At 43.2% G+C, this 13,579-nt stretch overlaps 2 protein-coding genes across 6 annotated transcripts in view; both read left to right on the top strand.

Moving 5' to 3' along the window:
• dhx15 (DEAH (Asp-Glu-Ala-His) box helicase 15) overlaps positions 1-9,692 on the top strand; it is a 30,735-nt gene extending 21,043 nt beyond the window's left edge. For 2 of the 3 annotated variants that reach the window (XM_086198150.1, XM_086198152.1), the window contains exons 11-14: positions 411-533; positions 628-818; positions 2,471-2,640; positions 4,302-9,692. In XM_086198150.1, coding sequence (XP_086054276.1) covers positions 411-533; positions 628-818; positions 2,471-2,640; positions 4,302-4,419 — 602 coding nt within the window. In that variant the 3' untranslated portion in view covers positions 4,420-9,692. The remainder of the gene's footprint in view (positions 1-410; positions 534-627; positions 819-2,470; positions 2,641-4,301) is intronic. The other variant, XM_086198151.1, reaches the window with a different exon arrangement.
• A 468-nt stretch (positions 9,693-10,160) lies between these two features.
• Positions 10,161-13,579, top strand: part of ppargc1a (peroxisome proliferator-activated receptor gamma, coactivator 1 alpha) — a 290,984-nt gene continuing 287,565 nt past the window's right edge. For all 3 annotated transcript variants that reach the window (XM_086197063.1, XM_086197062.1, XM_086197061.1), the window contains exon 1: positions 10,161-11,033. In XM_086197063.1, the coding sequence (XP_086053189.1) occupies positions 10,950-11,033 (84 nt within the window). In that variant the 5' untranslated portion in view covers positions 10,161-10,949. The remainder of the gene's footprint in view (positions 11,034-13,579) is intronic.

Below are 13,579 nucleotides of genomic sequence, written 5' to 3'. Positions count from 1 at the left end.
AAGTACACCTGAGAATGGTGCCGGCGCAGCACCCCGACCATCAATAAACGCAGCTTTTACTCATTAAAGCCCCAATCAAGGGTTTTTGGAGCTGAGCATTTTCAGAACAAGTCAAGGGAAGAAGGCGGAAACAAGAGTTTTCGAGGTAAATTATCGTAGTTTTTCAGGTTTTATACACAATGGATGGTTGTTTGGACTTGCACTGTATCATATTTGTTTTCCTGCTCCGCACAGAGACCCCCCCCACCCCACCCCACCCCACCCCACCCCAACCCAACCCTCTTTTTTTCCCAACATAAACACATTCAGTGTGCCGTCTGAAGTGAGCTGAGGCCTCGTTCCTCTCTGTGGGATTTGCTTAACTTATCCCTGTGGGCGGCTGTGTTGGGGCCTATACCAACCTTGTTTAGTCCCACAGTGCTTCGTCCGTCCCACCGAGGCTAAGAAGGCGGCCGACGAGTCCAAGATGCGCTTTTCCCACATGGATGGAGACCATCTGACGCTGCTTAACGTCTACCACGCCTTCAAGCAAAGCAAGTAAACATCCAATGGCCAAATATTTGACCAACTCAATCTCACGTTGTCTCGGTTTTCGCCTCTAACGCGGCAGCTTTGTTTCACAAACAGACCACGAGTCCACTCAGTGGTGTTACGACAATTTCGTCAACTACCGCTCACTGATGTCGGCAGACAACGTACGCCAGCAGTTGTCCAGGATCATGGATCGCTTCAGCTTGCCACGGAACAGCACCGAGTTCAGCAACAGAGACTACTACACCAACATCCGGCGAGTGCTGCTCACCGGCTTCTTCATGCAGGTCAGTCGGGTCCGAACGGAGGTTCCTCACTCACGGACCCAGATCGTATATCCGTTATTGGCAGTGTAAAGATTCAGCGCTTTCTAAGCTGGAAATATTTTTGTGTTGCAAGAGATATTTCATGTAAGGTTCTGGTAAAGTTTTTAGAGGGAAGATTTTGTTATCTTGGTGTTTTATTGGAATCTGTGTGTTTTTATTTTTAATTTAATTATTTCTGACTGATAGGTTTATATTGTGTCCTCTACTCTGTGGCTTTTTTACTGCTCGGTTGTTATCTTTCTAACTTGTGTTATTTGACGCTCTTTTCGAACCCATTGAGCCGTATTCCCTGAATTAAAATGTGCCATATAAATAATGATGATTATTATTGTTTTGATATATTTCTAGATTGTTCTTGAACATTCAACGACATCCCCAAAACACTCCCCGAATGTTGCAGGTAGAACCTTTTGTAGTGGTTAACCTGGTTCGTCCTAGCTTGTAAACACAATGCTCTTTCAAATTGGGCCACTCCCACTGAATTCATTGGCATCAGAGGCGTACGCCCCCTCGCCGGTGATAACATGAACACCCCACACACACACACACACACGGCTCTGCAGTCACAAGCTCACAGCAGGCTGGAACAAGCTTTACCCCCCCCCCCCTTTTTTTTTCAATCCTCACCAGGGCCGTGTATCCTCTCCCCTCGCCGCTTTGCGAACAGCTGCCATTTTTTCAGGAATTAATTTCTTCTACTTTCTGTGTTTTTTGAAAAAAACAACAACAACAACATTGAAATCCAGGCAGAGAGCAGTGGCTCTGCAGACAGAGCCACCACCACACACGTCTAGAGATCCAGAAGTGATTATCTAGACAGAATAATTTTGTCTCAATGTTTCTTTTTTTTTTTTTTTTTAAAGAAAATGCTGCATACTACCTTTTTTAAGGCAAACTTCAAATGTTCGATTCAAATGTTTTCTCTGACAACATTCGAACAAGTGTCTGTTATCGAATATTGTGGGAATACTCCCTTGGAGGTGGGGCTTCGTGTCCTCTTACTTTTTACCAGCGGTTTTCGTTTGTCATGAAAACTGGGGTTTTCACTCAAATCACGCACACTGATTTTAAAATAGGAGATATTTTATTGGAATGGATACGAACCCTTCCCCAGAGACACACACACACACACACACACACACACACACACACTGTTTTTAATGAACAACAATGAGCCCGCTCGGAATAAATGGCATCGTGCAAGAAGTCGTTTTCGGGGCTACCTGAAACAAGCAACCTGACAAGTTGAATTATGGTCATCATATTTAAATATTTGTCAACATTAACCTTTATCTCGGAGACAAATTTGGAGCTCATGTGCGAGCATCGGCAGCGTTAGAGATCACGTCTCTGTTTGGGGAGGCCTTTATTGAGACTGATTGCCTTTGTTAATCACAACAGCGCCTGTCTGCTTTAGTAAGTCAGGGGGAAATCCTTCACAGTCCAGTTAAAAAGAACTTTGTCTTTGTTGTCAGGCTGCTTTTTTAACGATCAAAGCATTTGGAAGGGAGTTTACAAGAACTGTTTCGTGACTATATATATATATGTTTGTTTTGCTTTTCTAACAATGGATTTGATTGTGTGACTCCTCCCATGTTCCTGGCTCTGAACAGGTCGCTCACCTGGAGCGCACCGGTCATTATTTAACTGTGAAGGATAATCAAGTCGTCCAGCTGCACCCGTCAACCGTGCTGAACCACAAGCCCGAGTGGGTGCTCTACAACGAGTTTGTGCTCACCACCAAGAATTACATCCGTACGTGTACTGACATCAAACCTGAGTGGTAAGTTTCGGATGTGGGTGGATTTTTTTGGGGGGGGTCTGAAGTACCGAACGTCGTGTAGTCAGGTAGGGGGGAAAAAAACCCAGCAGACAAACTACAAGAAACAATAAATCAGTAAATGAATGATTTTCTGATCCTATCGTTTCATTAAGATTTTACTACTTTTCTATGATCACAAAACATTTAGTTAAAGTGATTTTAGGCGAGAGCTTAAATACATCGCTTTTCATTTGACTAGATTGATTTTATTATTCATTTATTTTGTATTTATTTCAGTTTCTGTAGAATCACTGTTTGTCCTGTCCTATATCATGACGGTGTCTGTACACCGTTGTCATTTATTCTCTACTCATCAGTACGGTGAAATTGCGGCGATGGTGTATGTTGAACACACTTATTTAAACTTCAAAAAGATCACTTCTATGAATCTGCTGTTAAAAAAAAAAGAAAGAAAGAAAGAAACAAGAACAGAATCATCCGGTTAATTTTGATCATTTCAAAGCCCATTTCAGCATCAAAACATGAGTAGTCCAACGCGTTTGTGCTGCTTGAATACGTTGACAGTGGCTACCACTTATGAGTGATGTAGATGCTAGCCAGTTTTGACTTGTTCCACTCTATGTTCGAAGGGCTACTTCAGCCAAAAGTACTCAAATATAGGTGTGTTGAGCTCACAACTTTTTTTTTTTTTTTTCTCCTGAATTACTTCACATTCACTCCAGAATGTCAACAGAGCCATCCATGTGTCTTTAGCTTGAAGCTACTTGGGAAGCACTGACAAAAAAAAAAAAAAAAAAAAAATCTTAGCAAAACTGCAGAAAAATGTGCATTTCCAAACCCCCGGATGCGTTATTTGGTGTAATCCACGTCTTCTTTATCCAGCTCGAGGCTGCATAAACACTTTGAATTGGGGCAAAAGCAAACTAACAAGGAACCTATCAAGCAGCGAGTAACCATCGCAAAAGTGTTGGGGGGAAAAAAAAAACTTGAGTTCATCATCCGTGTCTTTGTCCAGCCCTCCCGATCACTTGCTCATTCTTAGTGGAACATGTGGATTATAGCATATGATGCACACGCTATTTTTGGACGGCGACACCGTTGTCAGTCATTGCTGGGTTGTTACGTTTAGCTCGATGCTAAATGTACGTGGTTGGCTCTTCCTGCATTCCCGGAGTCCCAAAAAACGCACCCACAAAAAAACTCTTCCTGTTGAGTTGAGGACACCTATTTATGAGAACTCACAAGGCAAAAAAAAACAACACACTTCCTGGGTGGAATTTATCAGTGTACTTGGATCTCACACTCAAGCAGTTTCATCCAACCCTACCCTCTAAAGTAAGTGGTTCTAGAGAGTTCTTTAGTTGTCGAGACGCATGGAACCGGTTCAAAATTAGGCACCGGCCCTCGGACGGGTTCAGTTGAACAGTGACTGTGTGCTTCACTTTTAAAACCCTCAAATTCGTTTTCCGCCTAAGTCGTCACCTTATACTTCTGAGGTGACTTCCCCTTTGGTGGGCATGCGTGCGCATTCGCGTGGTTGAAGTCTTTGTCTCACTTTGTTTGAAAAGAATCGGATTTGTTGTGTGGTCACAATGTGAAGAAGAAGAAGAAGAAGAAGCGGACACTGAAGTGACTAATGTTTACTCGCTTTCCTTTGGTAGGCTGATGAAAATCGCCCCACAGTACTATGAGATGAGTAACTTCCCCCAGTGCGAGGCAAAGAGGCAGCTGGAGCGCATCATTGCTAAACTCTCATCCAGGGAATTCACTCAGTACTAAGGTTTGCATGTCCTGCAACAGCACTCACTCTGTCTGTACAGATGATATATCCATTTTTACATTTCCACCTTCAAATTGGATTCTATTTTTGTCTGGCCGTGCTCAGTGTTTTCATGACGAGATAAATAGCCCCCTCTTCCCTTGTATTCTGGGACATCACTAAGTTCAAGCTCTTTTTACTCATCTCCTGCTGTCAACCCTTGGAAACTTGTCCATATGTCATTTATACTGTATTCTGATGCATCCATTACATAATGTTCTCATGACAGCGATACTTCAAGTTGTCACACTTCCTGTCAACTATTCAACTTAATAAAAAAAAAGAAAAACATAATAAAGCATTTTTCTAGTGTCGGCATTGTGGTAGCAATGTGTAGAACTTTCACGCATGAAACTCGAGTGTGCTCGCAGGTTGGCAGTATCGTCGCTGGGATGTCGATGGCTTGGGAAACGGAGCGAAGGGAGAATGTTGATGAGGAATGTGTAAGACTAAGATCAATGTTTGATGTGGACGTTCGAGCCGGCATATTTGAGGAGCCGTAATCCTAAACACAACCAAAAGAATGGTCGGGACGCGGCGAATGAAAAATCAGTTTTTGTTAAGTTACACCAATCTTTCTTGTCAGGTTGAACTTTATTTCGTACCCAAAGCTGAAGGTCTTTCTGTCCTTCGAAGCATTGCCCTCTGATTTCTTCATTAAGGTGGTTTTTAAGATCCTGCGTTACTTCTTTTCGACTCCAAAACGCGGAAAGAGCCAGCTACATCTGTTTGGCTCGAGGCTGACGGCGCCTTTTGGCTAACGACGACAAAACTGTCCGTCCAAAAACGTGTTCAGAAACTCTTAAACACCTCATCCAATATAATCCAGGTTTTCTTTATCCAATTGTATACTCATTAATCCACTACAACGTTGCTTTGATATTTAAAAAAAACAACAACACAAAACCTGACACTTAAGTGTGGTGAGCGAGTCCAACTGAAACCGACAGCTGGTTGTGCTTACGCGCCGAAATGGAACTTCTGTTGTTTTTGACTCAAATCAAAGTCTTTTGTGGACGACTGGGCGTACACCTGAATTAGGGAATACAGGAATTAAAGCGGACGATAGGCTTGAGACTTTTTAAAAGTTCTGGACTTTTTTTTGTTGTTGTTGCTGTTGCTGGCCGTCAGTCTACAGAAGCTCCGAGCTAAATGTACGTAACCGGGTTTTTGTGGATTCTGGAGTCGCAAATAAGGCCAAGGGGAAATGTCTTTGTGAGGACATAAAAAACACAAAAACGCTGATCAGTTGAAGTATCTCTTGAAGGTAATGTGTATATATATATGATTTGAAAATGGTCAAAATGTCATGTTTGAGACTTTTAATACACTGATTGAATGGTAATCTCTGTGGATGGTGTCAGATCGTCATCATAAACCACACCGGCCCATCTTACATAGTTGCACAATCAGGATCGTAACTGTCATCAATATTGTTCCAGCCCTGCTTCCTATTTGTTAAGTTTGGAGTTGAAAAATGAGGCTGTCAGCCGTTTTCAAACCTCTCCCAAGTGTCTGCAAGCAGGTAGGCAGAAACGCCGGACCTGCTAAGGGAGTGGTAAATTAAGCCCGCGGATTGTGCAGTATGCTAAGTCAGGAAATTAGCATGTGTGCTTTAATATTTTTTTGGACGGTTGGGAGATGAGTTTTTAAGCGGATGACCCTTTGCTGGGAAACAAGCGGAGAACCATAAAGCTGCTGCGAGAGAGATTCATGCTCCTGTACAGTGGAGCCGATAGGAAAGCCATTAGGTCTAGCTGATCTGGAAATGATATGAAATTGATCCTGAGGTTAGAACAGTTTTTCAAGCTCGATGCTTCTCATTGATTCATGCTGCCATAATTACAAATGAAAATCATTATGGATCCAAGTTGCATTTGGCTATTGTCTGATATGGGGAGACACAACAAGAGCGTGCTGTCTCACTGCACGGAGTCGTGTCCGAAATTATTTGATAAGAGTTGAAGCTGAATTCCGGTCAGAGCCGGAAGCTAAAAAAAGTTGCAAGTGCGTGATGCGTGTTTTCCTTCCATCCTCGTCTCTAACATAATACGCCGAACCTATGAGCCATTTTATGTGGCTCCTTGACAGTAACTCAACAAAAGTAGCACACACAAACAAATACCAGACAGGTATTGTTCAGCATGTTTCCAAACAGTGTGAATCACCAGCAGCTCAACAGCTCAATCTCCAACCACCCACGGAGTCCTGGATGGCGCCTCATCATCATTTGAGACTGTGGGCTCGGGGAAGTTTATTGCACAACACCTCAGCGTTTCAGGAAATCCATCCACCCGGTCCTCCTCCCAATTCTTCGCCGGTCCGTCTCCCCCCAGCAGCCTCGCCACCAATCGCAGCCGAGACAGGTGTCTTATCTCCATCGCGCGGCGCACGCACAGCCAATCTTCCAAGAAGATGGCGACTGGAATGTGACAAATCCATCTGTCCTGGTTTGAATTTGTATGCTAATTTGAAGTAATAGCCCCTCTGGTGACAGTGCAAGGGAACAATTCAATCATGCCATCTATGACAGTTGCTTTGCAGCCTCCTCTGTGATACGGGAGTATATGCACATAGCGGCGGGTTTGGCTTGATAGATGGCTTCTATAGAAGCCATGTGGCATGTAGACTGCATGTTTAAAATGGGGCTGCCAGTTTGAAATGAATCACTCAACAAATGTGCAGGGATACGCTACCTGTGGGTCGAGAGAAGGCACGGGGTGGCTTGATTTGACCTCGCTTTAATGCCGTCCTGAACTTTTACCCAATTCTTCACACGTGAGCGACAGCAAGATCCCCCGCATAAAATCACACTAACTCAGTTGTTCCATTGTCACGCTGAATCATGAGAGGCTGCTGATTGGATTCAGTGAAAAGCTTTCATGTGTCACCGGGCAGAAAAAGAGAAGCGAAGATGCAGGCGCGTGTATACGAATGAGCTGAGCTGTGCCATATATTCACAGAAAGGCTTGTGATTTCTCTTGTGTGCCTGCCTTGGCACTCCCTCGTGCTGTGCAAATGTATGGCACTCCATAATCTTTAAATTAATCTACAGCACAGGACAGATTATGGTTGATGGCGGCCGATAAGGCGAAAGAACAAACTGCTCTTCGGCGGCTCGCATCATTCTTTTTCCCTTTACCCCCTTCCTCCGCATCAGAGTCTGCTTTATTTCGTGGTTCTTTTAAATTTGTATGAAATTGCGCTGTGTAAAAAGTACACTCATTGAAACGTACGGAACGTGCGCCGCAGACTATTTTCTTGGGGGGAAAAAAAAAAAAAACAACGAAATTTTCAGGTTACGAAACGAGGCAAACTTTTCCCCTGAATTCAGGTATTTTCAGGCCACCAGTCACTGTACAGCCTGATCAAACATATGACGTAACTAAATTGATGGATCAGGTTGGATCCGAAATAACGAAGCGGAGGGACAGAGGCCGCAGATTTACATCATTGAGGGAACAAGTGCTATCGTGGGAAAGCTATATATTGTGGCGGCACATTGACTGTGTGGAGGAAAGAAGTTACCTTGTGGTCAAAAATGGATTTAACTGGGGGAACACGTTGCCTCAAAATAACCAAATGAAGGGAAAAGAGGAGTATCTTGAAGCCAAAAACGAACTAAATTGAGGGAATGAGTTGATCCTGTTCCCTCAAAATAATGCAAACGAGGGAACAAGTTAAAAAAAAAAAAATTTTTTAGCCACAAATGAATTTAAATGAGCCACATTTTACCTCGTGGCCTCAAAATGACAACATTGAGGGGACAAGTTCGATCTCATGGCCTCAGTTTCTCTCCCCGCTCTCTCACTTTTCTCCGCTCTCGCGTGGTCATTTGAGGGTTCTGTTTCAATGTGTAGCTATTTAATGGATTTCTGTTTCACATTTTACAGTGTTGACAGCGTTAACGGGCCTCATGAGAGTTAACCGGAGGAAACATCGTAGCGGGATTTCATCAAACAGCTACGGGAAGCGTCGTTTTCTGTCTCGCACGACGATCGTGTATCCTTGACGTTTTACCCCACAAAAGGGGAAACGAAGGCACGGTGCTGCGCAAATTGACCGCACTTCAAACGGGTACGGAGCGTGCGTGGCTAACTCGTCTGATCAAACAAGGAAGGAAAAACCAGTGCACAAAAGGCCCTCAAGTCCAACTGCGCAGGCCTGGCCTCGTGATAAATAGACAGCTCTCCAAAGGAGCTCTGCCAGAGTTTGTCGAGATGAGAGAAGAAGCAAAGGAGAGTGTATCGTCGTTGTCTTCTGAAGGAGAGTTTTCTAGAGCCGAGAAGAATTAAAATGTGTGTCATCCTATTGAAAAACATTCCCCCCTCCCCCTCCAAATGTTCATCGTGATCGGGGCAAAATTTGGGGATAAATTGAAGACGGACTTGGTGTCGAGATGAGGATTTCTGACGTCGTGGCATTCACGCCGCTGTCGACCTGGATGGAAAACAACGAAGACGCAGTCTGGTGGGGGCGCCTGGACCAGCCTTTTAAAAAAAAAAACAACAAAAAAAAAACAAAACACCTGAAAAGAAGAATGAAGTGTCACAAAATAACCTTTACAACAATTACATTCTCAACATCAACGATAAAGACGGCCACCTTTAATTAATGTTATAAGTGGTGTTAAGTTTCCATGAAAACATTTCCAAGCTCGGTGTCGTTCAGTTAATTTTTTTCCCCGCCTTGGACCTCGTTGGGCCTGACGGGCGGAGTTGTCTTGAATGTGATTAATTCATTCATTTCATTTGCTTGACGCGTGTTTGTTCTGTGAGGCTTCATGGACACCCCGTCTCCCGAGCCTCTTGTATTTGCTGCAATAAAGAAAAGTGAAAAAGAGGCGATGGATTGACATGACGTCGTCATTCGCCGCGTGAGTGACAGAGACGGCACGGGCTTGAGCTGCTCCATCGTGACAGGGGCGACACTGCTAACGGTGGAGTGAGAGCTGTCAGTCAAACTGTGTTTATGATTGATGTGTACTTAAAAACTGCACTTGTTCCACTTCTTCATTCCGCATTAATGTTGGATTTATAAAAAGAAGTACCTCCAAGGTTTTGTCCGAGACACGGATGGACTTTCAGATGGTTTTTTTTGTTTTTTTTTTAATGTGGCACTTCAGCTAAGTGCAAACGTAAAGTTTTAGCTTTGAGTCTTTTAAGTGCAAGAGATGCAACTGAGCATTATCAATGTAAAGAAAGAAATAATGAATGCTCCCCCCCCCCCCAAAAAAAAATGTGTTTATGACTTTAAAATAAACCTTAGATCATCTAGAAGCAAATGTGTGCGTGCTGTGGTGTTTTCTCTTTCCTCACACAACAAGTTGAGGTCTTGGAAATCTTGGATCGGTGGTTTGCATCGCTGGGGCCGCAAGAGGTTCTTCATGTGGAGGATTCCCCCTGATGAGACCGACGGCTCTCCAAACCGAAATTCGTCACAAAAACTCGTGAGGAGGGACTCTTAACATGACGCAGTGCCAGGGTCATATTTTCGCGCGGCACGCTCAAAGTCCTCCCCGGGTTTTCAGACGCCATCTTTTCCACACCCTTGTTGCCAACGGGTCACGACCGTAGAAACCAGAGGGGCGTAGCTGGTCTGATTCCTCCAGTTGGTTCTAGGCTCTTGCTTCGACTCGCTTCATGGGTTATGACCGCATTTGGAGATGAACTTGACATCGACGGGAGGGGAAATTGAGTTCACCGAATTTGCCGCCATTTTGGCCGGAGGACCACCCCGAAAGGCACTGACCCGTTATCGACCAAGTTGATTCTGACATACGATATTCAGCTTTTATTTATTTATTTTTTTAACGGTCGTCACAATCGTGATTTTTTTTGTGTTTTTGTTTGATCGTTGGTAAATAAAATATGTGCTCCAAGCTGTGGTGCTGCTCGATTGGGCCGACTGATTGAGACTTAAATCTCAGTAAACATTTACGACTGTTTACGTTTTTTTTTTATCATATATGATTTGTTTAGTTTGTAAAACCTAAAAGGAAAAAAGCAATTTCATTCATGTATCTACAATTTCAGAGGAACTCCTTGCAGTTCCTGCACTCATGACAGTTCCAGGCGACAGAATCGGTAGACTTGTGGAAAAAAAAGAAGAAGAAAAGTTTGCGTCTTCATTTTATAATGACATTTTATTATTATTTAAATGCATGTGACCGCTAAGACAGATGGTCAAATAGGCCTTCATTACACCGGAGGCACACTTAACCCTTATTTGATGTCTACAGACGGCTCGCAGACCACACTTTGGGCACCATCTCAGACGACAGCATCCCAATCAGTTTTTTGGGAGTATGCGTCCACGTGACAGGCAGGGAAGCAGCAGCCAGGACGAAGTCGCTGCTCGTTTGTAGCTTCCACGGCACCGGACGTAGAAGCAAAACCGGGGAGAGACGAGGTGAAGAAGGAAGACGCTCGTCGAGGGAAGACTCAAGAAACATAAAACATCAGCGTCGGCAGCAGCAGAACTCCGCGCCATGGACGGTTATGCCCGGAGCGAAGATGAGCTGGTCTCCTCCTCCTGCCTCCTCAACCTCACCTGGGAGAATTGCTACGAGCAGGTAGGACACGACTTCCAACAACGTGACGGAGTCACATCGGCATTTTCGGCTTCATTTTGAACAAGAATGGTGAAATTGATACCAACCGGCGCGTAATAAGTTAGAAATAAGATTGCGAATCAGCACACATGAAGCAGGTAGCAAGGTCCAAACTTGACGTGCCCTCCCCTCCCTCGTGTTTTAATGCCCGCAAATTATTTTTGTAATTTTTTTCTGCACATGAACTTTAAGACTTGAAATCTTCTCACATTTACGCAACATCAGCAAAGAAACGAATTTACAGTAACTTACCTCACCTGACTTAACTTTGCCGCAATGACCGTGTTTGTCATTGTCATATGGTACGGTAACGCAAGTGCCATGTATTTTTCCTCAAATATACGTAACATGAGAGCCCTTTACTTAATTTTTTTTTTAGGTTTTTAATGTCCAAAAACTTTAGAGTCATGCAGTTACACTCAGGCCAGAAGCAAGCTGTCCCCTCCTCCTCTTTACTCTCGAAAAACTTCATTTTCTCGTCATTCAATTTGTGAGCAGTCCCTGCTCAATTAATTTTCCATCCAGAACTTTCTTTGCATTTCAGGAATTTGAACAGCTAGCGATTTGCCCCCCCCCTTTCCACAAAAAAAAAGAAGTTACTATAATTGGAGCCCTAGCTGTCCCCCCTCCCTTTGCTATTTTAGCTTCAATAAATTAAAAGCATGCTGCCAAAAAATAAATTTAAATCCAATGAACTCACACTATAGGTGTTTCCTCCTCATGTCCCTTCTCCAAAAACTAAATTTTCTTCTCATTAACTGAGAGAGCAGTCGTTATCTGCCCCCCCCCTCTTTTTCTGTTCGAAAACTTCCTTTTAAATGAATTTCAAGACCGTCGTACTCCCTTTTTCTATCCAAAACGTTATTTTGTGTGAGCAACTTGAAGAACTCTCAGGGAAAGAATAAAAATGGCTTTCTTACACTGAGCTTTGAGAGCGAACGCCAGCCCGCCGTCCTGTCCTCCTGATTCTGTCCGAAACCTCTGTTTATTTTAAATGAGTCAGATGATAAAAAGCCAACATTAAAACTTTCCACTTAGGTTGATAAATGGTATTTACATGTTGTGATTTTCTTGGGTGAGCTTCCTCGTACTGATGCTATCCAAAACTCTGTTTTGGCAAGATGAATTTCAAGAGCTAGTCGCTAAAATAAATAAATAAATTTAAAAGGGTTAAATTTTTTATGTCCATAAACTTAATTTTCATCTCATGACTTGCAATAGTTTGCAGTAAAAAAAAAACCAAAACAAAAACGAGAATGTTCTGCAAATGATCTTTGATTGCTAACGCTAACTTTCCCCACGTCCCATTTCTGCCCATAAGCTTCATTTTCTTCAAGGTAACTTCGCTTCTGGAGCTAATGTTAGCAGTACCCTCCTATTTCTTTTTAAAGCTTAATTTTCTTCTAATGAGCTTTTACAGCTTCATGTCCCCTCCCCTTTTTCTGTCCAAATCTTAATTTTCCTCGGATGAATTTGAAAAAGAGACAAATTCTTTGAGGGCTAACGTTCGCTGTCCCCGAATCCTTTTACCGTCCCAAGACTTTGTCCATAAACTTCTAGCACGAGCTGCCAAAAGCAATATATTTTCTTACAAAGAACTTCAATTGCTAGTGCTAGCTGTCCCTTCCTCCCTTTTCTGTCCAGGGAGCTGCCAGAAAAATCTAATTTCTGCATTTGGACCTCGAAAGCTAATGCCAGCTGTACTCTTCTTCCTTTCCTTCCTGTCCAAAAACTTTATTTGCATATTTGAATTTCTGCAACTTACTGGGGAAAAAAAATGAAATGTCCTGCTAATGAACTTTGCGAGCTCATGCTAGCTGTACCCAGATCCTGTTTCCGTACAAAAGCTTGATTGTATTCTCATTGACTACAAGAGCTAATGTTAGCTGTGCTCTCGTATTTCTCCTCAAAGACTTAATTTTCTTCTAATTAACTTGAAGAACTTATTGTCCCCTCCTACTATTTCTGTCCAAAACTTAATTTTCGTCTGCTGAATTTCTTGAGCTTGCTATCGATCCCCCCCCCCCCCCCCCCGAAAACAACCCAAAACATTTCGGCTAGTAAACTTTGAGCGCTAATGCTAGCTGTGCCCTCCTCCTTCTCTGCCTGTAAACTTTCTTTCAAAGAACTTTGAGAGCCAGCTGCCAAAAAAAAAACCCATTTTTTTTCTTGTGAAGAACTTCAAGAGCTAATGCTAGCTGTCCCATCCTCCCTTCTCCATCTAACCCCCCCCTCCCCCCCCAATTTTCTGCTAATTAACTTCAAGACTTGGCTGCCATCTCCTCCTTTGTATTTTACAAGCACCTTTTCAACTTTCCAGCGTGACTTTACAGTTCTCGAAAAGTAGCCGACTAAGCTTCCCAATTTCTCCCTAACTACTTTTCTGAAAGGTTGCCTTCCTCCCCAGCTCTCTGCAGGGGCTCAAACACCACTTAAAATCAATAATGAATTAACCGAGTAGACAAAATAATTTTCACACCAGCAATTTTATCAATAAATCAGAGGCC

Source organism: Aulostomus chinensis, chromosome 24 (assembly GCF_037954235.1).
Source record: "Aulostomus chinensis isolate RoL2024-O1b breed Wild chromosome 24, RoL_Achi_v1.0, whole genome shotgun sequence".
In the NCBI taxonomy this organism is placed as follows: Eukaryota; Metazoa; Chordata; class Actinopteri; order Syngnathiformes; family Aulostomidae; genus Aulostomus; species Aulostomus chinensis.
Note: the sequence above shows the minus strand (reverse complement) of the source record. Positions and strands in the feature narration are given on the sequence as shown.